The sequence below is a fragment of the Chelonoidis abingdonii genome, chromosome 13 (assembly GCF_003597395.2).
Source record: "Chelonoidis abingdonii isolate Lonesome George chromosome 13, CheloAbing_2.0, whole genome shotgun sequence".
Classification (NCBI taxonomy): domain Eukaryota; kingdom Metazoa; phylum Chordata; order Testudines; family Testudinidae; genus Chelonoidis; species Chelonoidis abingdonii.
In genome coordinates this window covers 7107805-7133774 of record NC_133781.1, presented here as the reverse complement: position 1 = coordinate 7133774, position 25970 = coordinate 7107805, and the positions used below count along the sequence as shown (strand labels likewise).

At 46.1% G+C, this 25970-nt stretch overlaps 1 protein-coding gene across 10 annotated transcripts in view; it reads left to right on the top strand.

Moving 5' to 3' along the window:
* The window catches only part of MYOCD (myocardin), a 484598-nt gene that overhangs the window by 422148 nt on the left and 36480 nt on the right, over nucleotides 1–25970 (top strand). For 7 of the 10 annotated variants that reach the window (XM_075071726.1, XM_032803678.2, XM_075071727.1 and 4 more), the window contains 3 exons: nucleotides 5618–5683; nucleotides 12505–12560; nucleotides 22512–22587. In XM_075071726.1, the coding sequence (XP_074927827.1) occupies nucleotides 5618–5683; nucleotides 12505–12560; nucleotides 22512–22587 (198 nt within the window). The other 3 variants (XM_075071728.1, XM_032803718.2, XM_032803728.1) reach the window with 2 other exon arrangements.

The window sequence follows — 25970 nt, the reverse complement described above, 5'->3', positions numbered from 1 at the left end:
GTCAGCTAGAGAGAGGACTAAGGGGGTGAATAATTCAGTTATAAAATCATGAATAGTGGAAAAAGTGAGTAAATATTACTCCTTCCATCAACACAAACCAGGGTTAGAGTCCAACCGAATAAACAGGCACAAAATTTAAAACAAAAAAGTATACTCTCACAAAATGCTACAGTCAACCTGAGAACTTTTACCAAGGATGTGTAAGGCCAAAGCAAACTGGGTAAAAAAAAAATAAGAGAACATGGAGACAGTCCACAATCCATTATCAAGATGATCAAGGATGCGGATAGCCTCCTGGATTCTCCTTAGCCCCAATGCCAGTGCTGGGACTGATGATGAAGATGGACATTATCAATATAGTCTTTCTCACTTATTCCTCTGAAGCCCTGACTGGCCCTGTGGAAGACGGAATTGGTGGATGAATCATTGTCTGTCGCTACAGCCATTTCTTTCTCTATAGTTCTATTATAGAATAGACCAGCCCAGAACTGACCTGCAGGACCCTGCTAGATATGCCCTCAGTTTGCAGCAAACCTTGATAACTACTTTATGGTTGTCTTCAATAGTTGTGCATCACTATATAATTTCATCCGAACACATTCCTGTTTCTTAGGAGACGTCATGTGGGGACTGTCCAAAGCCTACTAATAACAGCCAATCCATCTAACTGTTCTCTATTCCCATCCTCCCAACTTAGGCTTAACGTCAACAGAATTTTGGTCTGGCAGATTTGTTCTGAAAAAAAATACATGCTGGCTTATTACTTTGCTAACAGTGGTAAGGGTTAATGTCCTTTTACCTATAAGGGTAAGAGCTTAGTAAAACCTGGCTGACACTTGCCATGGACCAATAGGGGCAAGTGCTTTCAAAAGTCTGGTGGAGTGAAGTTGTGTGCCTTTTGTATTGTTGTGTTCACTCTTGGGCCTAGGACCACGTAACCCGCTGTCCATCTTTCTACAGGATGTTTCATGTTTTCATAATAGTAAAGTAATAACCTGGAGGGCAGCAGATAGTCTATGTTTTCTTCAACTTGTAAATTGTCTTTTTGCTGGAAGGATTTACTCTGTCTATACTTGATCAAGGCTGGCGGGCGGAGCCCTTGGCATATGAATCTGAATACTGTAAAGCATTTTCCATCATTACAGACATATTTTACCTTTCTTCTCTTTATAATTAAGTTCTCTTTTATAACCTGATTGTATTTCCTTTGTTTTAAAATCAGGTTAGTCTGAATCACCGGGAATTGGGGGGATGAGGGGATTGCTATTCTCCGTTTTAGATCCAAGGTTTGGATCAGTGAAGCTCTCAAGGCAACCCGAGTAGGGAAAGTCTGGGGGGAAGAGGGATGTTCTAATTTCTATATTGTTTAGACCAGGGGTGGGCTGGTTCCCCGGGAAGTTTTGCGGAACGAAGTGTGCCGACACAATTCTGGCTGGTGGCAGTACCAGATTTATACTGTAATTAAAGCTTAAAGTTCTGCGGTCCATTTTGTGCTCCAAGTTCAAAGTGGGAAACAACCTTGACAACTTAATCACCTATTTTCTACTAGTGTGTAATAGATGATTGTTTGATCATTTGTTCAGATCTTTCCGTATTGATTATTAGTGGATGGTTATCGTCTCCAGATTCCTTCTGCCCTTTTAAGATCCGGTCAATTTTGCCCTTCTGCCATCCTCGGACTTCACCAAACCCCATGATCCAAAAGAGTCAGACTTCCGTAAGTACCCTAGAGTTTCAACAGGCCCAGCCAACTTGAATATCTTCAGCTTATGTAAATATTCTTTAACCTGGTCTTTCCCTGTTTTGGTTCCGTTCCTTCCCCCTTGTTGTTAATATTAGATTTGTTGGTATCTGGTCCCCATTAACCTTTTTAGTGAGAACCGAAGCAAAATGGGCATTAAACACCTCAGTCTTCTTGATATCAGTTGTTAGCTCTCCTTCCTGCTAAGTAGAGGACCTACATTTTCCTTTGTCTTTCTCTTGCTCCCATTATATTTAAATAACTCTTCTTATTGCCTTTATGTTCCTGGCTAGATGTAAATCATTGTGTATTTTAGCACTGGAATGGGTTACCTAGGGAGATGGTGGAATCTCCTTCCTTAGAGGTTTTTAAGGTCCAGCTTGACAGAGCCCTGGTTGGGATGATTTAGTTGGAGATTGGTCCTGCTTTGAGCAGGGGGTTGGACTAGATCCCCTCCTGAGGTCCCTTCCAACCCTGATATTCTATGATTAGCCTTTCTGCTTTGTCTCTACACACTTGTGCTATTCTTTTATACTCCTTCTTAGCAATTATCCATGTTTCCATTTTCTGTACGATTCCTTTCTGATAATCTGACCATTAAAGACCTCCTGAAGGAGCCATATTGGCCTCTTCTTTCCTGCTCATCGGGATAGTTTGTAGTTGTGTCTTTAATATTGTCTCCTTGAACAACCGCCAGCTCTCCTGAACTCCTGTTTTCCTTAGATGTTCTGCCCAGGGGACCTTATCGATCATTACTTTGAGTCTGCTAAAGTCTTGGGGTGCTCAGGCTGGGGGTTCTGCTCTGGCTAGGGACCTGTGAAAATAGTGGATTTTTTTTTAGAAAATTCACAGCAGTATCCTGGGTAAAGCATCAAATTTCACAGAATATGCACAGAATGCAGTTGGGGAAAGGTCACTATTACAATCCTTTGCATAAAACTAGTCTCTGAGTCCCCCCAAACTAATCCTCTAACATGATGCTGCCACATGTGACATGCTGCACTGAGCACGAGACCTGCACACGCAGATGCCTGCTTCCACCTCCCTGCTGAGGCCACAGCTGCTTATGGTCCATGTGGTGGCACCAGAGCTTGCTACTGTTCCTCTTTCTTCCCCACAGACACAACCTAAAATGGCAGACAGAAGGAATGCAACAAGATCACATGATCCTGGTCCCCTCATTTCATTTTGTAAAAGTATTAGAAAAATTGTGGTATTGGGCTAATTTCACAATTTCCATGCAGTTCACGATATTGTGATTTTCACAAGGCCTTGTCTATGGGCTCATCTCTAGTCAAGAGATGAGTATGCCATTATATTATGTCCATGAAAATACACGTATCCCTGCTAAAATCTCTAACTCGGTGCTTAATTTGTGTCAGAGCTGAGACTCCGCACCCCTTGGCTTGGCAGTTTATAGCCCAGCACATCTGGGCTTGCTGCATCAATGATGAACGTAAAAAAATTGCTTGAGCCCTGGCCTCTTTCATTTCAAATTAAGCACTGCTCTAGCTACTGAATTTCTCCTAATGAAGAAAAATGTTGAAGAATCAGTATTCTGGCCTCAGTGCAATGAAATAGAAAGGAGAGCAATCCACACTGTTTCCTTTTTCTTTGAATTACATTTCTTTGAAAAACTGCATGATAAATAACCAAAAGAGAGAGGGTGTCAAATCTATTACTATAGCCAGTGTGACTGCAATAGTAAGAGAATACACACTCTACCATGCAGTGCCACACAGACACAGTATACTATAACACAGGATCTACTATAAGGTGTCTGGAGGAGCCTCTCTCAGCATATTGTAACTATCAACAGGGAGTTGGCACAGCTGCTTTCATTGTCACAGAGAAGCCAAGGTCTGCGGTGTTCAGTGGCTGGTTCCCATCTGCCAGAGCTTTCGTTCTAAGAAGTGATACTAGCGATTGACATTTTATCTTAGTCCCTTCTTAAATGTACAGAGCTAAGCTCTCCTAAATGTGTTATCTGGAGCTCCCAGCAAACAGAGCCACATGGCACCCAGGACAAAAGATCATGGAAAAAGAAATCATGCAGCCAAAGCCCCATGAGGGCGAGTGTGGCGAGGGTTGTATTCACCTCTAAGGGAGGGGTTAGCAGCAGCACAGTGCCACATGGAGCTTCAGGGTTCCTGAGGTGCTTCCACCATCAATCTAAGGCCAAACCCCAGATCCCAACTATGACCAGCTGTGTGAATTGAGCTTGCAATCCCCTGGGATAGTCCTGGGGCCATTCCAGTGCCATGAAATCTTGAGGTGATTCAGGCAAAAGGTCATCTCTGTGAACACTGAAATAGCCAAGCGCCATCAGCCAACACAGCTCCAATGCCACTGCAACAAGAAATTCCAGCCACCCCAGAATGGCCCGTGCTGGGCAGCAGGGCAGGCGATGCAGTAGGACCAGCCCCAGCTCCATCCCAGCCAGATGGACACACTGTGTTAGATCTAGGCTTGGGGTTGGAGACCTACATTTTAGGTTGGTTCAGAGAGCACAGCTACAGCTTAGCTGTCCCCCTTAGCCTTCATTGGGCTAAGCACTTGTCTGGCATCAACTGGGCCAACACTGGTTCAGCAGCAGCTTCCAGCCAGGTTTCGGTAGCACAATAGATATTTTAATGCTACTGACCTTGTGTTAGACAACATGAGCTGAAGTACAGGCTCCATCTCCCATGTGTGCAGCAGGTGAGACCAAAGTCCTCCACCCTGCTGACTCCCACCCCTGCTCACTCACACGGGGTCAAGGACTCAGACCTCGACAGTTCTCAGTCACCACATACCCAACATATAGCAATCTTGTGCTGCTTCATGGCCACCATATGGTACCCATCATGAGGACACTGACACAGGTGCCAAAATAATGACTTCCAGGGCAGGCCAGGGGGCTGTCTGCACCCTCCATGCCAACAGCCACCCCCTACACAAAGCCTAGCCCCCTCATAATCCTCCTCTCCATCTGCCTCTGCCCCCAGTAGCAATATGGGGCTCTCACATATCCCACCTGCAGCACAGCAGACAGAAAGAACCCATGTTATTTAGATCCCATGTTTCCAGGGGAGGTTTGGTGTGGCTGAGAGCTCTCACACCACTCCAGGAATTGCTATGCACTTTGGTTTCGTTCTGGGTTTTTTGGTTGCCCTGGAGCAGCACGTCCCAAACTATTGAATGCTGAGCCACCTTTGGAAAAATGAAACCAATCACACCCCGTGCAAGGCCTCTATGCATGCTTAAAAGTCTCCCCTTCTTAATGGATGCTGCCTTTGTATCCCCTTGGCCAGTCCCTGACACACCTCCAGCATGCCCTGTGCTATGGGAAGCACCAGGACAGACCCTTCCTTTCCTTTCAGACATGCTGTGATGGGCAGTGAAATAGCCAGCAATGGTGACATTACAAAGTATAATGAGTCAACCCCATCTTACTGAATGGGGCAGCTCAGTGCTCTGTTTCAGGTTCTCTGCAGCCTTGAGCATCTTTTACATTTGTTGTCCATTTGGAAGGTTCTTTCAAATTTCATTTAAAAAGAGCACCACAGCTTGAGACTCTGGAGAACAGCTAAGAGGCTCTGTCTGTGTCCTCTCTCACCTGCTGATCCTTCTGTCCCCCTTCCCCCAGATATTGAATAAAACAGGATCACAGCAATGCCTCAGCACCTGCTTTGCAGGGACTCCCTTACTATTTTTCAGGAACTCCTCTCATTTTAAGGGAATTCATCTCTCCTCACGTTAAGGGCAAGACTGTCTTTCATCCTCAGTGGCAGAAAGCGTTGGACATGTTGCTGAAAGCTCTGTGAGGCTGTTCGCAGAATGTTACTTGCTTCAGGAAAAAGTTTGCATCTCTTCCTGACACTCTTTCTCTGACAGTTTTACAGTTACGGCTTCAGCAGAGAAGAACCCGTGAGCAGCTAGCAGACCAGGGCATCATGCCACGTGAGTACCTCACCTGCCACTCTCTGTGCCACATGCATCACAGAGCTAGAGCACAACCACCAGTAGTTCCTGCAGATGTTGCATTAGCCTTCTGATGCTTATAGGTAGCTGCTCTCTGGCACCCTCCACTTGACTGGGTTTCACTCTCACCCCTGGTTGGCAAGTTGGGCTCTGGGGAGGACCCCGCTACCTCCTCGCTGCTCTAGCTGGCATGTGAGCACTATGTTTGGATATCTATCATATGGGTTATAATGCAGAGGCCTCCTATGGATGTCAGTGGAATTGCCCTGATTTACACTGGCTGAGAAACTGGCCTGCTAGCCATCATCCTTAGTAGAGTTTCAGTCCCACTCTCTTGTACATTGCAGGTCACCCTCCTGTCTGGGCCAAACAGTTCACTTTATGGTCAGAGCAGAAGTCTGATGACACATTTGAATCTGAAAAGTGCCAGGTCTCCCAAGATGCTCATCACCTGGCAGGTTCAGGCCCAGAGGCAGAGAACAGGCTGCCGGAAGCTGTCTGGGATTTTCTGCTGGAATGAATTTCCCTGGAAAGAGGGTGATAGTGGTCATGATTTTTCTCCACATCTCAAGTGGTTTGTGGCCTGGTGGTGGCCAGAGTCTCTCCATCACAGGGCAGTGACAAGCAGTCTAAGCTGAACAGCTTGCTGTTTTATTTAAAAAGGCAAGAGTCAATAAAAACAATGACCTCGTTTCCCCCACCCTCTGGCACAGCCAATGAGTCAGCAGGAACTGTGCTACCTGGTGGGATTCATACCCAGCCCTTTTCCCAGGCACAGCCAGAACTCCCCAGCAGGTGTCTAGCCAGGGGTCAGCTGACAGCCATGCTGAGTCAGTGCATCTCCTGGGGGCCACACCTGCTCTGCATCCCCTGGAGCACACATGTGCTGTGCCCTGCACAGATCCCCCTTCCTCCTAAGCAGATTTCCCTCACCAAGGCTCTGCAGCTGCTAGTTCATTTGGTGGGATCCAGCCCAGTCCAGCCCTCACTATAGCCCAATGCTTCAGAAAGCCAAAACCAACAGCACTGTGCTAGCATATGAGAGCCAGGAAGGGCAAGAATGAAACTGGTCTGCCTGCTGCACCTGCACTACCCAGCTGCATGAAGCCAGGAAGTGGCAATAATGGAGCCAGTCAGCTAGATCTCAGACCTCCTTTCTGTCTTGTTAACTGACACATTTCATCTTAGTCTAGAACAACCCTCCATGTACAGAAGCTATAATACTAGCAATAACCCAGGTCAAGCATTTGTCCCTATACAATTTGTCTCCTGTGACAAAGTTCCTCCTCTACCTTGGTAGGTCCTACACTTATTGGCAGATTTGCTCACCTCAGTGATCGTCCCCTCTGGAGGAACCCACAGTCTAGGTCAACGCCTCCTGTGTCTGATCAGGAGTTGGGAGGTTTGGGGAGAACCCAGGCCCATCCTCTACTCCACGTTCCAGGCCAGGGCCCTGTGGATTGCAGCTGTCTATAGTGCCTCCTGTAACAGCTGCATGACAGCTACAACTCCCTGGGCTACTTCTCCATAGCATCCTCCAAACACCTTCTTTATCCTCACCATGGAACCTTCCTCCTGGTGTCTGATACCACTTGTACTCCTTAGTCCTCCAACAGCACATCCACTCAGCTCCTTGCACCTCTTGGTCCCAGCTCCCTCTCCCCCCAAAACTGAATGAGCTCCTTTTTAAACCCGGGAGCCCTGATTAGCCTGCCTTGAATGGCTGCAGGTGTTCTAATCAGCCTGTCTGCCTTAATTGGTTCTAGCAGGTTCCTGATTACTCTAGTGCAGCCCCTGCTCTGGTCACTCAGGGAACAGAAAACTACTCATCCAGTGACCAGTATATTTGCCCTCTACCAGACTCCTGTACCCCACTGGTCTGGGTCTGTCACACTTCTCACTGCCCCTTTAGAATAATTGCAAAGGACTGCAAATTTGCAAGACCTAATACACTTCTTACTTGCTTCTTTCTTTCTCTGTTATCGGCTATTGTGCTTTATAATATGGACTTCCTTGAGGACTGTGCTGTTCAAACAGCTCTTAAACCCAAACAGAGGATAGCAGTATGGTCTCTGCTCTCCAGTAACAAGACATTTCAGTAACCGTATGTCTATAGTATTCCATTCAACACCTGAATTATCTCTCCCACCATCTTTCTAATTCTCTTGCTTTCATGAGTCTGTAATTGGTGTTAGCATTAAAAGGCTAATCAGTGTCGTACTACCACCCTCAAGCATGCAAAAATCATGAGTCAGGCCCCAAATCATGAAATTGTCATATAAATCATGAGATTTTAAAACATAATAAATGTTGAGGTTTTTTGATTTGCATTCTGGGTTTTGAGCCTGTTGGGTTCATACTTTCAAGCTTTTCTCTGCAACCAGGAAGTCAAGACATTTTTATTTTTAATGTAAATTAAAATTTTTATGTAAATCCAAGAGCCTGGGGCTTTAAAAATACACCAGATACTGTCAGACTTGTGAGAGAATTGCAAGAGCTGGTGACAGTGTCAGATTTCTGTGCCACTTCTAACATCTCCTGTTAGATGACTGGCTCACATTTTAAAAGGGGCACACTCCAGATGAGCATGCAGAGTGTCCCATTGCATGTGCATAAACTGGAGTTCTTGAATGTAAAGGTCTGTGCAGCTGGAAATCCCCCAATGGTGTGAGTACATGGGGCACATGCACTTTTAGAAATGGGGACCAAACGCTTTCTGAAGAATTCCTGCATTGCACACGGCACAGAAACGCACAGCAAAGGCACTGGCACTAGGGCAGAAGCCTCAAAGGTGTTTTCCTGTTGCTTACAGCTTTGTCACACTTTCACCTTTTGGGCTGGCATTTTGCAGGCCTCTGTCCAAGGGGGCCATGTGGAGAGAGACTAGGCACAAATGGTTCATTCATTTTTGAGAATGAAGACAATAAAATACTCTTTTGCCATTATACAAATGTGCACATTTCTTAACAGCGCTATCATGTCACAAGGAAGGATAGAAACTAGACATTTGACAGAGAGATTGTTGCTGCATCTCACAGATGCCTTTCAATAGTCCAGCTCGCAGAGGGTTTGCGCATGCACAGTCAATGTGTCCTAACAAGGGTCTGTTCCTAATGGTGTCCCCATGTTCTGCTGCCACTAAGCATACATATGTAAGCTGAGTTCTTGAAGGTGCACATCGACTGGAACCTCATTCCATACACTGAGGTGAGTGTGGAATGAGGTGGGGTTGCTGTAATGCACAAAGTGTGCAGTCTACAATATATCAAAAAGAGCTGTTCTGTAAACATGGCTGTCATGATTTTAAAGTTTGAGATCCCAAAAGTCACCAGGGTTGGATATGGTTGTTTTATACAGTATATTAGAAAGCTACTCTGTGAGATACAGCAGCCTTAAGGAGTCACAAGATATCAGACCTTAATCGTGAAACTGGTCCAAGAGTGGACACTGTCAGTCCTGGATTTTGAACAAGGGTCATTTAAAATCCCTCTGCCAGATTTTCTGCTAGTGTAATTCTGTTGCAAAGATTTTAGCCTCCTCTTTATAACTGATCCATTTCTAGATTTCCACCCACAAAGGACAGAGAGATAGATTAATATTCACAGTAATAGAAAATCAGTGGGTAAAAGTGTTGAGCAATCCCTTCTGGATACCAATGAGTTATGAATGTTCTCAACAGCACTTGGAGGTGCTGAACACGACAATGTTCTGTAACCATTTACTGAAAGATCATTAAAGTGAAAGCCTCAGACAAATAATACAGAACACACCAAGCTGAAGCATCTTAGCTAGTGTGCAGCAGGAGTGTCCGATGTGGCCTCAACGGTGGGAACAACCTGATGCTATGAAAGGTCAGTCTGTGATCAGTTCCAAATGGAATGGCTAAAGCAGTCAGGGAGGCAAAGGCAAGGACCAGCCTTGCACAGCCTATAGGGTAGACTATGACTGAACAGAGAGGAACGCTTTGCAGATATGCCCCTCTTCTCCCCCCTGGAGAGATGGTTGACTGCCTTAGGTGAAAATGGCACAAACTCCAATCTCAGCCTCGCTCAGCTAATGGAGTCACACAGGGTAGAACTTGTGAAAGTAAGCAGAGAATCAGGCTCAGTGAAGTCAATGGAGGAACTCTGGATTCACACTGAAGTAACTGAGCCAAGCCTGCCCTGTTAGTGAACAGGAGGACCAAAAACAACAGGATATGTTATTGAACGTCTCATCCAGATGCAATTTTATTGGCTTGATAAAAATGTTTCATGCCTGGTTTACAGGGCAAATTCACTCTGTGGAACTGCTGGGAAGCATTTGCCATAAAGTCAGGAGTATCACTAACTGTCTACATCTCATGATCCACAAAGGGGCAGACTGTGTGGGTATTTGCCCAAACAAGGAAGAGTGTGCAAAAAGTCTTTCCCTAGCAACCCTATGCAAGAGTCAGCTGCAATCTGCAAAATGAGAGGGCTGGGCTGGAACTAGCCATTCACTGCATCTGGTGGTGGACCAGCTGCTGCTACAGAGATTGATTCTCAGGATCCCCAGTAGAATTCTGGCCTAATTCATGCTGTGCTCAGGCTACACAGAGGCTGCTCCTCATCCTCCCAAACACAGGGTTTTGTCTTAAAGGCAAAATCTGTCCTAAAATTGGCATGTCAAGTGCAGCAGCTTTGTCCGTTTTCTGCAAAGCCACCTGCACTTCCAAACTGGTGAATCCCATCACAGATCTATCCTGATATGTTGTTTGAAGAACCGATGCTAGCAATACCTTTATTTGTTTTGCAGACTAATACAAGCTGCAGCATCCACATAATTCCTCCAAAATCTTGGTAAATGACTAAATTCTGCAACACTTTCATTATGAATAGCATGAAATGAAGTTTGACCTGGTCAATTCCTGCCCACAGAAACCTCATAACACTAGGACTTCGTAGTGAACTGGGCTATCAAAAGTAATGTCCCTTATTTACTTCATTGTGGTTTTTTTTTGTGCACTCATTTTATTTTGCTTTTGATTAAAACAGCTGTCACCATCCTCGTGGCTGCTCACCAAAGCACGGCACAATCATACAAGCATGTCTGTCTGTCTGCTCTTGAAATGTTGGACGCAAGAAAAGGTTCCTGGCCCTTTGTACTTTGGTGTGATCCATCCTATTTTTTCCACTGGATCCATCCCCTTCCACCAGCCAATCCACCCAAAATCCTCCTTGGCCTCCTTTCCTTTCCCCTACATGTTTATTTGTTCTGCCTGAGCTCCCCATTTACTCCCACATTTCTGGAGTGTAGACTGGCTGCTAGGTTCTGAGCTCTGTGGAAAATGAATTTCTAATCCCTTTTTTTTATTCCTGCCAAGGATCAAGCAGTAAGTTAGCTAAATAAATGGTGCCAAACAAAATAGACCCCTGAACTTCTCACTTTAGAATGCCCCTTCCATTCAATGCGGGAACCCAAGGAGATGTTTGAGTCTTTTTTCTTTTCTTGCCAGAGAAGAAATTCCCTGGACACCCAAAAAAAGACTGAGTCTTTCCTACAGATTTCAAATGCACAACCAAACTCTGCTCTCATTTACACCCTGCAAATGGGGAATAACGTGACGCAGAGCAAACTGTGGCCTTGCTTTTGTTCACAGCCTTTATTTCTGCACTTTGGAAACCACGGTTTTCAGCCAGAAATATAAATAACTTCTAGCTGAACTTTAACATAAAGTTCCAGATATTGTCATTAGAGGCTTTGAACAGCACTGGAAACAGATTCTTTACACTCAGCTCTCAGAAGTTGATACTGAGATGATACTAAAGAACTTATTGTCGATTGGTATTTTGAAGTACCCAGGAATAACAAAGAGTGGAACCCTGAAATTACCCAGATTTTCAACCCACAAGCTGTATGTAATTCCTAGAGAGCTGTAGGCCTTAGCATGTGCCACAGGGACCCTCATCAACCAGGCTGACCTCCCCTGCATGATATAATATTCTGACGAGGGTGAACAGAATTGTACAGATGCCGTTCTCTGGGGAAAACCAAACACTTTCAGGAAGAGTCTTTGAAAGGGGTGGCTAGAGCAGCCTGCTGACTTTGGCTCCCAGAGTGGGTCATGTGCTAACTTAGCACTCCCCAAACCCACAGTTCGGTTGCCCAGCACCTTTCACAGGGGGATGGAGAAGAGTGTCAGAGAGCCAGGAAGGCTGCTGGAAGGCGGGAGCTGCAAAGAAGGGGATTGTGTAAATGAACAGAGATGAGGTTGGTGTGCAGTTAGTGAAGAAACTGGGGAGGAGAGCAGAGAACAAAAGCTTCTGAGCCCTGTGATTAATATACACTTGCAACCCAAGTGAAGAATGACGAGATCCCTTTGTTTTTTCATGTTCCCCTGGACTTGGCCACACAGTTTGAGCCACTTGCAGGCCCACCTGCTGACAGAGTCCTTTAACGAGGTCTCCTCTCTTCTGGGTACTGACCCCTTGCTTTCTCCTCCCCACCATGTTCTGAGGCCTCCTGGTGCTGTAACCCACAGAGCCTCCCCTGGAAGAGGAAGTGTCCCAGCGAGCGCTGAGCTGCACAGCCTGCACCATCTCTCTGCCTGTGGGCTTCTGCTCTCTCCTTGCTCTCCATCCTCTCTGCTCTCCTGCCAGAGCCTGGCTGAGAGACTGGGATTTCCCATAGCCTTCTGAGTTTTTAGTTAGCTCAATACAGAGATGGGCTCATTTGTGTTGCTATTTTTATAGCACTTGTTAAAATTCTATTGCTGAGTATTCTGGTGGCTGCTTGCTCCTTCCCTTGTGCTGATTGTGCTTCTGTGTTTCTTACTGCAGCACTGAAAAGCCCATCTGCATTCCATGAACAAAGGAAAAACCTGGAGAGAGCCAAGGTAACTTCTTGCACACATGTGAATGAATGAATTTGTGTATTATCCTCCAAGTCTGGACAGGCTGCTGGAGACTCAGACACAGAGTTTGCATAAAAGCAACATTATAATTGTTGGGCCTAATATCCTGCTCCACTGACATTGACACAGCTTCATTTACAGCAAGTGTCTTCGTTCCTGTCTGCAATGTGGACCTCAGCTGCATATTGTCCATATAAAATGAGTTCATATTATATTGAATGCAGGAGAGATCCGTGAGGTGGAGAGAAACAAGATGTGGATCATAGAGATCTTCCAGGATGGAAGAGAGAGATCCCTAAGGAAGATCACAGGCATCCCCAGGGTGGAACTTCAGACAAAACACCCAACAGTCTACCTTTTATTTGCATAAATTGAATCAGGCCTTGCCTGGACCATTACTTCCATTAATGTATTTACATCGGTGCAGCGGTGGGCAAACTTTGTGGCCCGAGGGCCACATCTAAGTATAGAAATTGTATGGTGGGCCACAAATATTCACAAAATTGGGGGTTGGGGTGCAGGAGGGGGTGAGGGCTCTGGAGTGGGGCCAGAAATGAGGAGTTTAGGGTGTGGAAGGGGGCTCTGGACTGGGGCAGGGGGTTGGGGTATGGGCGGGGGTTGAAGGGCTGCAGCTGGGAGTGCAAGCTCTGGGATGGGGCTGTGGTGCAGGAGGGTGCTCTGGGCTGGGACTGAGGGGCTCAGAGGGCAGAAGGGGGATCAGGGCTAGGGCAGTGCGTTGGGGCACAGGAGGGGGTCAGAGGTGCAGGCTCGGGGCAGTGCTTACCTCAAGCTGCTCCCGGAAGCAGCAGCATGTCCTCCCCCCTCCGGATCCTACATGGAGGCATGGCCAGGCGGCTCCACATACTGCCCCATCCGCAGGTGCCGCCCCTGCAGCTCCTATTGGCCAGGAACCCCAGCCCGTGGGAGATGCATGGCTGGCACTTTGGGCGGGGTCAGCATGCAGACCTCCCTGGCTGCCCCTACGTGTAGGAGCTGGAGTGGGGGCATGTCACTGCTTCCGAGAGACACACAGAGCCAGGGCATGCACAGAATGGGTCAAGCCCCAGACCCCACTCCCCAGTGAGAGCTCAAGGGCCGGATTAAAACGTCTGAAGGGCTGGATGTGGTCCCCAGGCCATAGTCTTCCCACTCCTGCAGGAGACAAGTTGAGGGGGCAGGGGAATGTGGGGGCAGGAAGCAGGCTGAGGGATGTATAGGGAAATGTGAAAAGCATAAGACGCACCAAGCGGGGGGGGGGGAATGTGGAAAGCAAGAGAATGGGGGGATTGTGAGGGATAGCAGGGGTATGAGGCATATGATAGGGTTGGAAAGCAAGGGGGGGACAGATGGGGGGGTGCAACAGATGTAGGGGGGCAGCAGGGGAGGCTCTAGGAATTTTGCCGCCCCAAGCACGGCAGGCAGGGAGGTCCTCCAAAGCCGCAGGACCAGTGGACCCTCCACAAGCAAGCCGTGGAGGGCAGCCTGCCTGCCGCCTTCACAGCGCTGGCAGAGCACCCCCCGCGGCTTGCCACCCCAAGCACGCGCTTGGTGTGCTGGGGCCTGGAGCCGCCCCTGGGGGGCAGAGAGAGAGAGAGAGTAATGGGATGGATAGAAGATTTAGGAGACAAGCAGGGAAATATGTTTGGCAAATAAATATGGGGTCCAGCAGACTATGGTGAAACTATGGTGAGAGAATTCAGGTGAGGCAACCAGCTATCATGTCCAGCTAGGGATGGGACAGAGGGGGATGGAGTGGCAGCTAGGGAAGGGGTAGTGGATAGGGTTGCCAGGCATCCAGTTCTTGACTGGAACGCCCACTCGAAAATGGACTCTGGCCACTTACAGAGCAGTTGGCGGCACAGCAGGGCTAAGGCAGGCTCCCCGGCTCCATGCGGCTACCGGCAGCAGCTGGCATGTCCGGCCCTTAGGCACATGGGCAGCCATGGCGTCTCTATGCACTGCCCCAGTGCCCTGCCCCAAGTGCCAACTCCACAGCTCACAGTGGCCAGCAACCGCAGCCAATGGGAGTTGTGGGGGAGGGGGGGAGGGCTGTGGGTACGGGCAGTGCACAGAGTCCCCTGGCCCCTTCGTCTAGGAGCCAGACAATCTGACCACTTTTGGGAGCTGCCTGAAGTAAGTGCCATCCAGACAGAGCCTGAACCTCAAACACCTGCCCCAGCTCTGAGACCCCTCCAACACACAAACTCCCTTCCAGAACCCACACCCTGCACCCCACCTCCTTCACTCCAAACCCCTTGTCCCCTGCCCAGAGCCCCCTTCTACATGTCAAACCTCTTATGCCCGGCCCCAACCCAGAGCCCACATCTCCGGCCAGAACCCTCATCCCCTCGTGCACCCCAATCCCCTGCCCCAGCCCAGTGAAAATGAGGGAGAGCGAGCAAGGGTGTGAGGGGGGATGGAGTGAGTGGGGGCAGGGTCTCAGGGAAGGGGCAGGACAAGGGTATTCAGTTTTTGCGATTAGAAAGTTGGCAGCCCTAGTAGTGGACCCCCCTCAGAGCTGGTTGTAGCATGAATTTTGGCCCTTCAATCATCCCACACAAACAAGGAGCACCCAGCTTCACCCAATAGTGGGGGTGGGGGGGAAAAAGGTGATTTCCTGGTAGCAGAATTTAAAGCTCATGATCTTTGAACACTGAGGTTGTAATATTGGAAACTCCAAATGCATTAATCTACACACAGAGCGCCCTGTAAGTATAGCAATAGGCTGTCCCTGCTCTGCACTTCCTTAGTGCAGGACTCCATGTCGCCCTGCACAGGGGGAGGGGCATTGAGGAGAGTGGGATGGATAGGAGTCCCTTCCCTCAGGTGTGCTGGGGCCAGGAGGGAGTTTCTTTACACAAGCACCCTCCCCCTTTGCAGGCAATGCTGGCAGCTGTAGAAGAGGCCCTGCAGAGCCAGGTGGGGAGGCTCTCCACCCCCATCCCAAAGAGCTCTGTCCGCTCCATGAGCTGTGGGAGGAAGATGCCCATCAGAAGCGGCAGCACCTCTCATGGGGCAGTTCACCGCAGGAATGGGGCAAAAGGAAAGAACCTCAGAAGCACCCCAAAACGCCTGCAGGGTAAACCCAAAGAGTTGGCAGCCCTGAATCATAGTGATCTCCCGGGTACAGAAGAGTTCAGTAGGGTGGATCAGAGATCCCAAGGGTGGAAGAGAGCTCAATGGGGTGGATCATAGAGATCCACAATGTGCAGGACAGCTCTGTAGGGTGAATAAGAGATCTCCAAGATGCAAGAGAGCTCTTTGAGGTAGGTCAAAGATCCCCAGGGTAGAGGAGAGCTCAGTGGGGTGCATCACAGAAATCTGTGGAGTAAAGCACAGAAGTCCACAGGGGGACTCAGAGAGTTCTGAAGGATAGAGGTAAGACGCATGGGGCAGATAAGGAAGACTCTTACACCTGAGAAAGGGGGTCAAAATCCTGCATTTGTACAAGAGCTGACAGTGATCTATGCGGCAGGTTCATGCCTTCCAGTAGATAAGCAGCCCTCCTGGTTTCTGATTCAGCCACTGAACTCACAGAATGGAGCCCTAAACAAGTGTCCAGGGAGGAACTGAAATGCCCTTTGTCATCTGCAGTGAGTAGTCCCCAAGCAAGTCATACTTGTCATCACGTAGCAAAACCCTGACCTTTGGCTTTGCAGCATGCCCCAGGGTCCTCTGGGATATTGCAAAGCCTCTCAGGGAGCTAAGTACCTCCCTGGAATGTGCTCTGCTCATGCTGGCACCAGCTATCTAGCCCAACTCAGGCACCTCTCAATACTGCTAATGGCAGAGATAAGATAAGTGGCCATTTCCAGAAATGTCTGAAAATGCCTGTGACTAGATAGCTTTTTGGGGAACCATGTGAGCGTTCAAGCCCCCTACATTACACACTGGCCACCCCCAGCTAAACCTAGGGTATGTCCACATCTCGAGCAGGGGGTGAATTGCAGCTCAAGAAGACATACTTGCACTAGCTCAGAACAAGGTAGTGTACTAAAAATGGAGTGCAGCAGCGGTGGCGTGAGCCACAGGAGGGGCTAGCCTTACCACTCAAGAGCATGGGCATGAACTCTGGGTAGATAGTGCCCTTTCACCATGCATGCTGCCATGACTACACTATTTTTAGCATGCTAGCTCAATCAGAGCTAGTGTGAATATCACACCCCCAGCTCGCAGTGTAAACACACCCTAAGAGGGTCTCCAGGGTCCACACAGCTCTCCTGTTTGCCTGGGGCCCAGTTCAGAAAGCACACAGTCCAAGACAACAGCTTAGAAAAGTACACACAGCAAGGAATAAGATACCCTGCAGTGCTGACAATAGACAACAAACCTCTGCTATGCTGATGTATCAAGTACATTGCACTGATTCCATTGCATCAGTCCGAGATCAACTAATTCAAAACTATCCCAATTTTCTCATTTGGTCTCTGAGCATGTTTTTCTTCATCCTCATCTCTTTGCCTGTATCATATTCATCAATAGTTGGTTCATGCTGCATACAGAGCAATAGTAGTAGCATGGCACATTAAGAGGAAAATACCTTGTTTTAAATGGTTGGCTCTGGCTGATGTGTAAACAGAATAGAGTAATTCATTCAGTTACTCCAGGACAGATTCGTTTTCAGCTACTTGTATAGGCAATTTATGTGAAGGAGTTAACTTGAAACATTTGGGAGCGTTCTTGTGAACTAACATTTCCTAGGCACTTGCCCTTTGTCTCCTACAATCATAAATGACTAATGTAAGAAACAAAACACTCCTATGAAAAATGTATATGTTTAGGAAATTTCAAGCAATTTAAAGTATCTTTGAAGTGTCGTATATTTTATTGTTCGAGTATTCATTAATGTCTCTCTGTCTCACCCTTCAAAGGCTTCCATTGGCTGCTTGCCTGGGGGAAGAGGGAAGGATTATGAGTGGGATGCCCAAAAATGTCTTTGTTCTCAGAGCATGCTAAAGAGCACAATGCAAGACAAAAATATACTCCTGTTTATAGGGATCCTCTTTGTTTAGGGCAGTAACCAGTGAATTTCAGGAGGTTTGCTGGGTACTTTCAGCTAAGCAGCCAATGACACTTTGGTTGCTTAGCTGAATCTTCTCCAAATTCCATTCTCTACAAACTTGGTCTAGAAATCTAACAACAATGGGTTCTTTTGTGTATGCCAATATTTTCTGCTTCCACTGATTCTAGAAACATCACAACAACAGCATCTCCTGCCTTTGTGCCCCAGGTCACTTCTCCTACTACTTAGAACCGGGAAGGCCTGAGGGGAGCCAGAACTACAATAAATGTTAACGTTAATGCACAGTGGACTAGATGGTCCAAGGGGTTGTTGACAAATCTCTAGATTAGAGATTCAAGTCTCGCCTGAGTCAGGAATCTGATAGCTGTTTGGTAGCCTATAATGTGAAATTAATTTAATTTAATTTAAATCCACCACATCCAGATACATTATTCCAAAGGTCTTTCAGAGCACAGGATCTCACAGAACTATACACACAGTGTATAGTGACACAATGACACCACTTAAACAAATCAAAGCACCAGAGAAACATGGATTCATAGGAATGCTGTACAGAATCGGATCTGCCACCCATCTAGTCTGATATGTTTTCTTTCACAGTGGCCAGTATTAGATGCTTCAGAGCAAGGACAATTCTGGAATAAGTTCCAAAGGGAAAGTTTCTTCCTAATGTCAGTCAGTTTGTGCTCTGAACTTGAAGGCATAACAGGAGGTTAACACAAATCACAGAGTGAGGAATGAAGGAGACAGACTAGCAAAACTAATAGGATGTTCCAAATTCTTAGCCAGTCAGAAGCAGTAAACTCAGTTTAGCACCTGTCTAGCTGTGCTCAGCTTGCAGTTTACCGCATGCATTATGGAAGAGGTAAGTTTTGAGGAGGGACTTGTTGATGGCTTTATAAAATTTGACTAAGTGATTCCTCCATGCATCACAGGTAGCATGGGAGAAATCATGGAGAGGTAATAGGATTAGTCAGATCTTTGAAGTATTATGTTATTATGCGAGTACCACAGATACATTTCTCCAATGTAATGTAAGTGGGTGTTCTTATTACTCATATAATGCCTCATCCATTTTGGAATCCTCTTTTGGAAGCTCTTGCAGTCAGCAATATCTGCACCTGTATTGCCCCTCTGTGGCCCACCACAGGCACTTACTTTTAGGCTCCCAGCTCCACAGCTGTCACTTCTCCCGGGCAGAGACCCACATCTCTCTCCCTCCTAACTGGGGGTTTTCCAACTGCACAGTTCCCTGCCTTCATCATGAGTTCCCCAGCAAGTCAGGTGGACTAGGCAGGCCAGCTTTGCTTTCTTTTCTCAGAGGCTATAAACAGCATAATTGCCCCAGTTAAAAGTCACGATACAGCCCTTTCTAAGCGCACATTTCCTCCTAAGGTGAAAGTAGTGTAGAGAAAACATATTACAAACAATAAAAAAAACCTACACATGCTAGTAGGCTTATCAGAGGTCACCCCTACTCCAACAAGGACTCTGGTAGGAGTCTGTAGTTCAAACACCAACAAGAGTTTTCTGTGGTTATTAGTTCAAAACAGCTGTTAGCCCAGAACAAGCACACCTATGAATCTGTGCATCTCTCCATTACGCAGCTTTGGCCTTTGAGCCTTAAATTCCAGGAACAGGTAATCAGCAAATAATGATTCTTTCCACAGGACATAGCTTCAAAAGGCTGGATTTTTGCACAACTGGGGGGTGTGGTACATTTGCGTTCATCGCCCTCTAGAGATTTCCTGGGAAACACACTTAACTTTGCTTGTCCTGAAAGTTCACTCTTGTCTGGCACATTGTTTCAGATAGTCCTTTGAAGCTCATAACACTTCCCAGGGTTTACATTGGCCATGTCTCCCCTCTAGAGGCGTTACATACAATTCCACAATAATATATAAACTTTATATTTTTTAATACAATGGACACCAAGATATTTAAACTTAATTCAGTAAGATTTTTCAAGGATATTGCAAGAAATTGCCATATCTGTCACAATATCTTGTTGCAGAGAGTTCCACGGGTTAGCAATGCATTATGTAGAAAAACCATTTCATTTGTTTTGAATTTGCTGGCCTCCCCTTGTTCTTGAGTTATGAAACATCATTCATTCTCTATGCCATTCACTAGCTCATATGACCTCTTTTTATCTCCCCTCTAAACTAAACAGTCCTGTTCTTTTCACTCTCACCTGATAAGAAAGTCTTTCCATACCTCTCATCATCCTCATTGCCTGTCTCCGAACATCTCTCTTTCTGCTAGATATGTTGTTAGATGGAGTGACCAGAATTTAATACGTGATTCCAGGAGAGGACCTACCATGTATTTATAGAACTGCATAATTCTGTTCAGTGTTTTCTTCATCCCATTTCTTGTGCTTTCTAATGTTATTATTGTGGTTTTTGACTGTCTCTGCACAACGAGAAGATATCATTAAGCTGCCCACAGTGACACTGAGATGTTTTCCCTGAGTGGTTCCAATTAATTTAGAACCTAGTAGGATCTGCATAAATTCTTCTTTCCAATGTTCATTACACTGTCTTTGTCAACACTGAATTTCATCTGCATTCTTGCTACCCAGTCACCCAGCGTGGTTAAGTCCCTCTGAAGTTCCTCACAGCCTGTTCTAATCTTAACTGACCTAAATAACATTGTGCCATCTGAAGCTTTTTCCACCTCACTGCTACCCCCCTCCTGTTTTTCAGAGTACTAATCAGTACCTGAAATAACACCATCCTAGCATAGAACTTTGTGGCATCTCACTGTTTACCTTTTGCTATATTGCAAATTGACTCTTTCTTCCTCTGGACTGATTTCTGCGTTTTAGACTGTTTCTAATCTTCCCTCAATGGTGGTGAATTTAATTATATTTTATAGTCCCTATCACTTGGCAACTCAACTCTAGCTGCTTCTGGAACTTACCTCTATGTTACTTAGGACTCAGTTTAGCACAGTCTCTCCTCTTGTGTTCTCTCACTAAGGCGACAAGAAATTGCTTCTACATGTGGACCCGAAAGGCCAGATTTTCAAGATATTTAGATGTCTAAAGATGCCAATAAGCTCCTAGTAGAAATTTCAAAGGAGTGTAGGTGTCTAACTGTCCTTGACTTCAAAGGGAGCTAGGCATCTAACCTACTTAGCTGCTTCTGACAATCCCACCTGGCACCTATCTGCATCTTTAGGCACCTAAATACCTTTGAAAATCTGGCCTGAAGTGACATTTGATCAGTTTTTATGCGGGTACTAAGATCCATTATAACTCTTTTTGTAGGTGTAGTTTTTACTTTTGTCTCCCTCAGCACTGTTCATTCAACAGCATTTTCTTTAACTGGAGACTGGGAGTATCATTTCACTCATATATTTGTATTCCTATTATTTGGAAATTGGATCTCCACAGATTCAACCATGTGGTCCTCTCTACTCAGAACTGGTCTCTCACGAGGTTCCATGGAATCTTTCAGACAGTGGGACTCCCCCATCTCTCTGACCTAATCAATCCTTCCTGTATAGTTTATAACCAGGTATTACAGTATCCCATGGATTATTGTCTTTCCACCCTGTTAAACAGAAGTGCCACTTACATCACAATCCTCTTCCAATGCTGGACATTTTAGCTCACCTGCTTTTGCTTCTAAGTTTCTTTCATTGATATCCAGATATTTGTAGTTGGTAAACTCTGAGTCGTGGAATGGCCTTTAACTGATTGTCAGATAGAACTCCATTGGCTACATCTGAAGGTCACTTGAATGACAGTGACAAGCTGAAGGGGTAACTTGAGTATAATTGATATTTCCTACCGTAATAATACAATTAAGCATGTGTGTGAGTAAATGTGTATTTGCTAATATGCCTGCGCATCTGCTGTACCCTTTCCATTTGCCTTTATACTGATAGCTCATTTGGCAGACATCATTTCTTCTCTGTTTAGAAAGGATCTGGCATTTTCTGGGCATTCCACTAATACTACTAATTTGTCCCTTGAGCTAAGATGTTTGTTTACTAAGTGCTGTCTCACTGTATATCAGTATCTATCTACATACCTATTTCTAAGTGTTGTTGTAGCCATGTTGGTCCCAAGATATGAGAGAGAGAGACACAAGGTAGGTGAAGCAGGAATTGCTCCAATAAAAGATGTTGCCTCACCTACCTTGTCTATCTATTTCTAAGGCATTTATCACCTTTGTATCTAAGATGAGAGCATGACTTTCAGCCACGGCCATTCACAAAGTGGAATTCAGCAGTTAAGTGCAGAGCAACAGGACCTAGCAGCTTACATCAGGAAGTGCAGAGTACTCTGGAAACTAGGGGGGGATTTAGAAAGGGAGAGTGTCATTATCAGCAGTGCAATAGCCAATATACCTCTCTCTTGCAAACAGTGTCAGAGAATCGGTACAGAGGGTCAGGCTCCTAGTTTTACATCTCATTCAAAAGCTGGCATTTCCAGCAGCATAGCATCCTCTCACACCATGCTGGGGTGTGATTCAGCACCAACTCCAAAGGAAACATGCTGTGCTGTCTTGTGGGGGTAGTTCCAAACACTTACCAGTGAATAGTCCTCACACTCGGTGAACAGGGCTCCAGCAGACTTGACATACTGTCAGAACAGCTTGGGCACCAGCAGTGCTGGGCGTCTTGAGGTACAGCTCTCTGGAGGCTTAAAAGGACACACCTTACAAAGGCTATCTGCTGAATTGTCAACATTGATTCCAAGAGCATCACTTTGTCTCATTGGGCATCTCTTGTCCGAGTGTTGGCTAGCAGTTGGGTGAATAAGGTACCACTTAACAGCTCACTCGGTGGAGAAAAGCAGTTATTCCCTCTTCCTACAAAAACACAAACAATTCCAATAGCTGAGCAGAAAGAGCCAGAGCTGGTGATCTAACATTCTCTATATTTCTGTTCTGCAGACTGAGGATTACCTAAAGCACAAGATCAGAAGCAGGCCTGAGCAATCAGACCTGGTCAATATGCACATTTTACAAGGTAAGACTGGATGAGCTGTTCCTCACATATTTGTAGATTTCTCCAGCCCTTCATCTCTCTTGTGGCTCCAAATCCTCTGTTGCTTTCCTGTTTCTCTGCAAGATGCACTTTTAGGGTTACTTTGCCCCAGATCTTGATGGCAATCAGACTATGTAAAGGGCTCGTAGCACAAGGTATTTCATGTTGTGTCCAATGCAGCTCTCATCATCCATAAATAGGCATTGACAGCCTGGATCAGACCTGAGGTCCATCTAGCTCAGCATCCTGTGTCACAGTGGCTGGCACCAGGTCCATCAGAAGGATTCAATCATTAGGAACATAGATAGCTGGTTTTGTGGTGACCGGGAGAAACACATGGTGACTTGCTTACTGGGTGCGAAGGTTGCAGATCTCTCAAGACGTCTAGAGAGTCTCAGAGGTGAGAGTAAGCTGGTCCGGTACTATGCCGTGCTGAACTGCACCGGCTTCCATGGGGATTGAAAGGGCTTGGGTACAACATCCCGGCCTTGGCTCTGGCAGCAGGGCTGGGGCCAGGATTTAAAGGGCTCTGGGCTCCCCTCCGCGGCAGGAGCTCTGGGCCCTTTAAATCCCTGCCCCAGCCCTGCAAAGCTCAGGGTTCCAGGCAGCAGGAGCCCTGGGCCCTTTAATTTGCCCCTGAGCCGGTGGGGGGGGGACTCCCAGTCACCTCTTCAGCTAGGAGCCCCTGGTTGATTTAAAGGCCCTGGTTCTCCCAGCCACAGCTGATGCCCCAGGGCCTTTAAATCTTGAGAGGCCACGCCCCCTCAGGACTCCAGCAATACCGGTAAGTCCTGTAAGTTACTTTCACCCCTGGATAGACTTATGTCTAGTGCTGGGGAGGAGCCGGTGGTTGTAGTATATGTAGACACCAGTGATATAGGGAAGGATAGGAGAAAGGTCCTGGAGGCCAAATTTAGGCTGCTAGGTAAGAGATTGAAGTCCAGGACCTCCACGGTAGCATTCTCTGAAATGCTTGCAGTTCTACGTGCAGGGCCACTTAGACTGGTAGGACTGCAGGATCTCAATGCATGGATGAGAGCTGATAGCGTAGGGAGGAGAGGTTTGGATTATTAGGAACTGGGGAACCTTTTGGGAAAGGGGGAGCCTATACAGGAAGGATGGGCTTCACCTAAACCAAAATGGAACCAGATTGCTGGCACTTAAAATTAAAAAGGTCATAGAGCTGTTTTTAAACTAGGGGCTGGGGAGAAGCTGACAGGTGCAGAGGAGCACATTTTTCGAACAGAGACATCTCTTAGGGAGGATCTATTAATGGAAATACTGATCTGATGAGAAACAGTCAAATGAAGAGTCCCATTCAATTACATCACATAATGGGAGACCGTTAAAAAGTGACAATTTTTTTAAGTGCTTATATACAAATGCTAAAAGTCTAAATAATAAGATGGGTGAGCTAGAGTGCTTCATTATTAAATGAGAATATTGATATAACAGGCATCACAGAAACTTGATGGAATGGGGATAATCAATGGGACACTAATACCAGAGTACAAAATATATCAGAAAGACAAAATAGATCGTGCTGGTGGGGGCATGGCCTATATATGAAAGAAAGCATAGAGTCAAATGAAGTAAAAATCTTAAATGAACCAAACTGTACAATGGAATCTCTAAGGATAGTAATTTCATGCTTGAATAATAAGAATATAGCAGTAGGGATATATTATCGACCATCTGACCAGGATGGTGATAGTGACTGTAAAATGCTCAGGGACATTAGAGGACTGGCCATGTTATTCTGGAACAGCTCCTGGGAGTCAATTCACACCCTACCTTTTTCTGAATTAATCTAGGAGAGTAGAAGCTTTGCAGAGTAGAACGGCTGCTAAGAGACTTTCATAAGAGCAAATGGGGATGATTGGGGTGAATGACCACTCACAAGATAGCATGAATTCAAACGTCCCATCAGGTCTGTAACAGGCTTTACAGCACACTATTGAGACTCTGAGGCTTGTGTTTTCCACAGCCTGAATTTCTTCAAAGAGTAGTTGTATTCGGAACCATAAGGATGTGCAGTGGTACCTTCAGGTCCAGAGAGGTCCCCTGACTTTACTGACTACAGCAGGTTGGTCACACTTTATATTAAGGGCCCATTTATAAATGGTTTGTGAAGGCTTAGTAAGTGTTCAATAGATATAAGCATGTTGCCGACAGTAGTACTATGTGTTTAGGGATGGTAGAAGATGTTAATGTCATGGTGATAAGCAATCTATTGACCTGTTGGACTTGGTGACAATCTATAACAATTAACGACTTATTAAAATCTCTAGTAATCATTTACCAACTCTTTATAAACCATTTATCAGGGGAGCCTTAGGATAAAGTATAACCAGTAAATTCTGCCTTTTTTTCCCTGTTAACCTTCCAGAGCCCATCCAGCTCTGGGAGAGGACTCGGAGAGTCGTTGTTTCATAGAGTTTAAGGCAAGAAGGGACCATTATATCATCTACTCTGACCTCCTGCATAACACAGGCCATTACATTTTACCCTGTTACCCCTGTTTTAAGCCAACAACTTGTGCTACACTAAAGCAAAATTTGTGCCTTCCAGAAAGGCATCCCGTCTGGATTTGAAGACAGCAAGCGATGGAGAATCCATCACTTCCATTGGGATTTTGTTCCTATGGTTAATCACCCTCCCTGTGAACAATTTATGCCTTATTTCCAGTTTGAATTTGTCTGGCTAAAACTTCAGGCGTTTATGGCTGTTTCACTTTCCTCTGCTAGAATAAGAGCCCTTTAGCATCCAGCATTTTCACAGTACCCACAAAAGTACTTCTCCACTGTAATCAAGTTTCTTCCAATCTTCTTTCTGATAAACTGAACAGACTGAGCTCTGTACATCTCTCCCTGTACAGCATGATTCTCTCCAGCCTTTGAATCATTTTTATTGTTCTTTCTACACACTCTCTAATATTTCAGCATCCAAGGAGCTAGAGTCTGTTCCCGTTAGTTGGCAGAGCCAGTCCAACTCGGGGAGAGGACCTGGAGTCTATTCTGCTCCTGCATCACCTCCCACAATTTTTAACTAAATTTCATTGCAGACTGTTTATTGATCAGACAGAACGCAGCATAACTCTAGGGTCCCAGGCTGAGTTTTCACAGCTGGAATCCGCGGGCGAGGGGAGAATCTTTTACTTGATAACTGAGAATTCTGACCTAGGGACCATTGCGAACCATGTGGAGACCCACAATCCATCCCACACACAGTCCTATGTGTAGGGATTAGTCTAACAGCCAGCGTTCCAGCCTCAGAAGTGATCTCTCTCCATTTACTGCTCTAACCTGAAATGTATTTTGTTTTGACTATGATTCTGGAAGGGAAATCTCGTTATCACTGAGCAT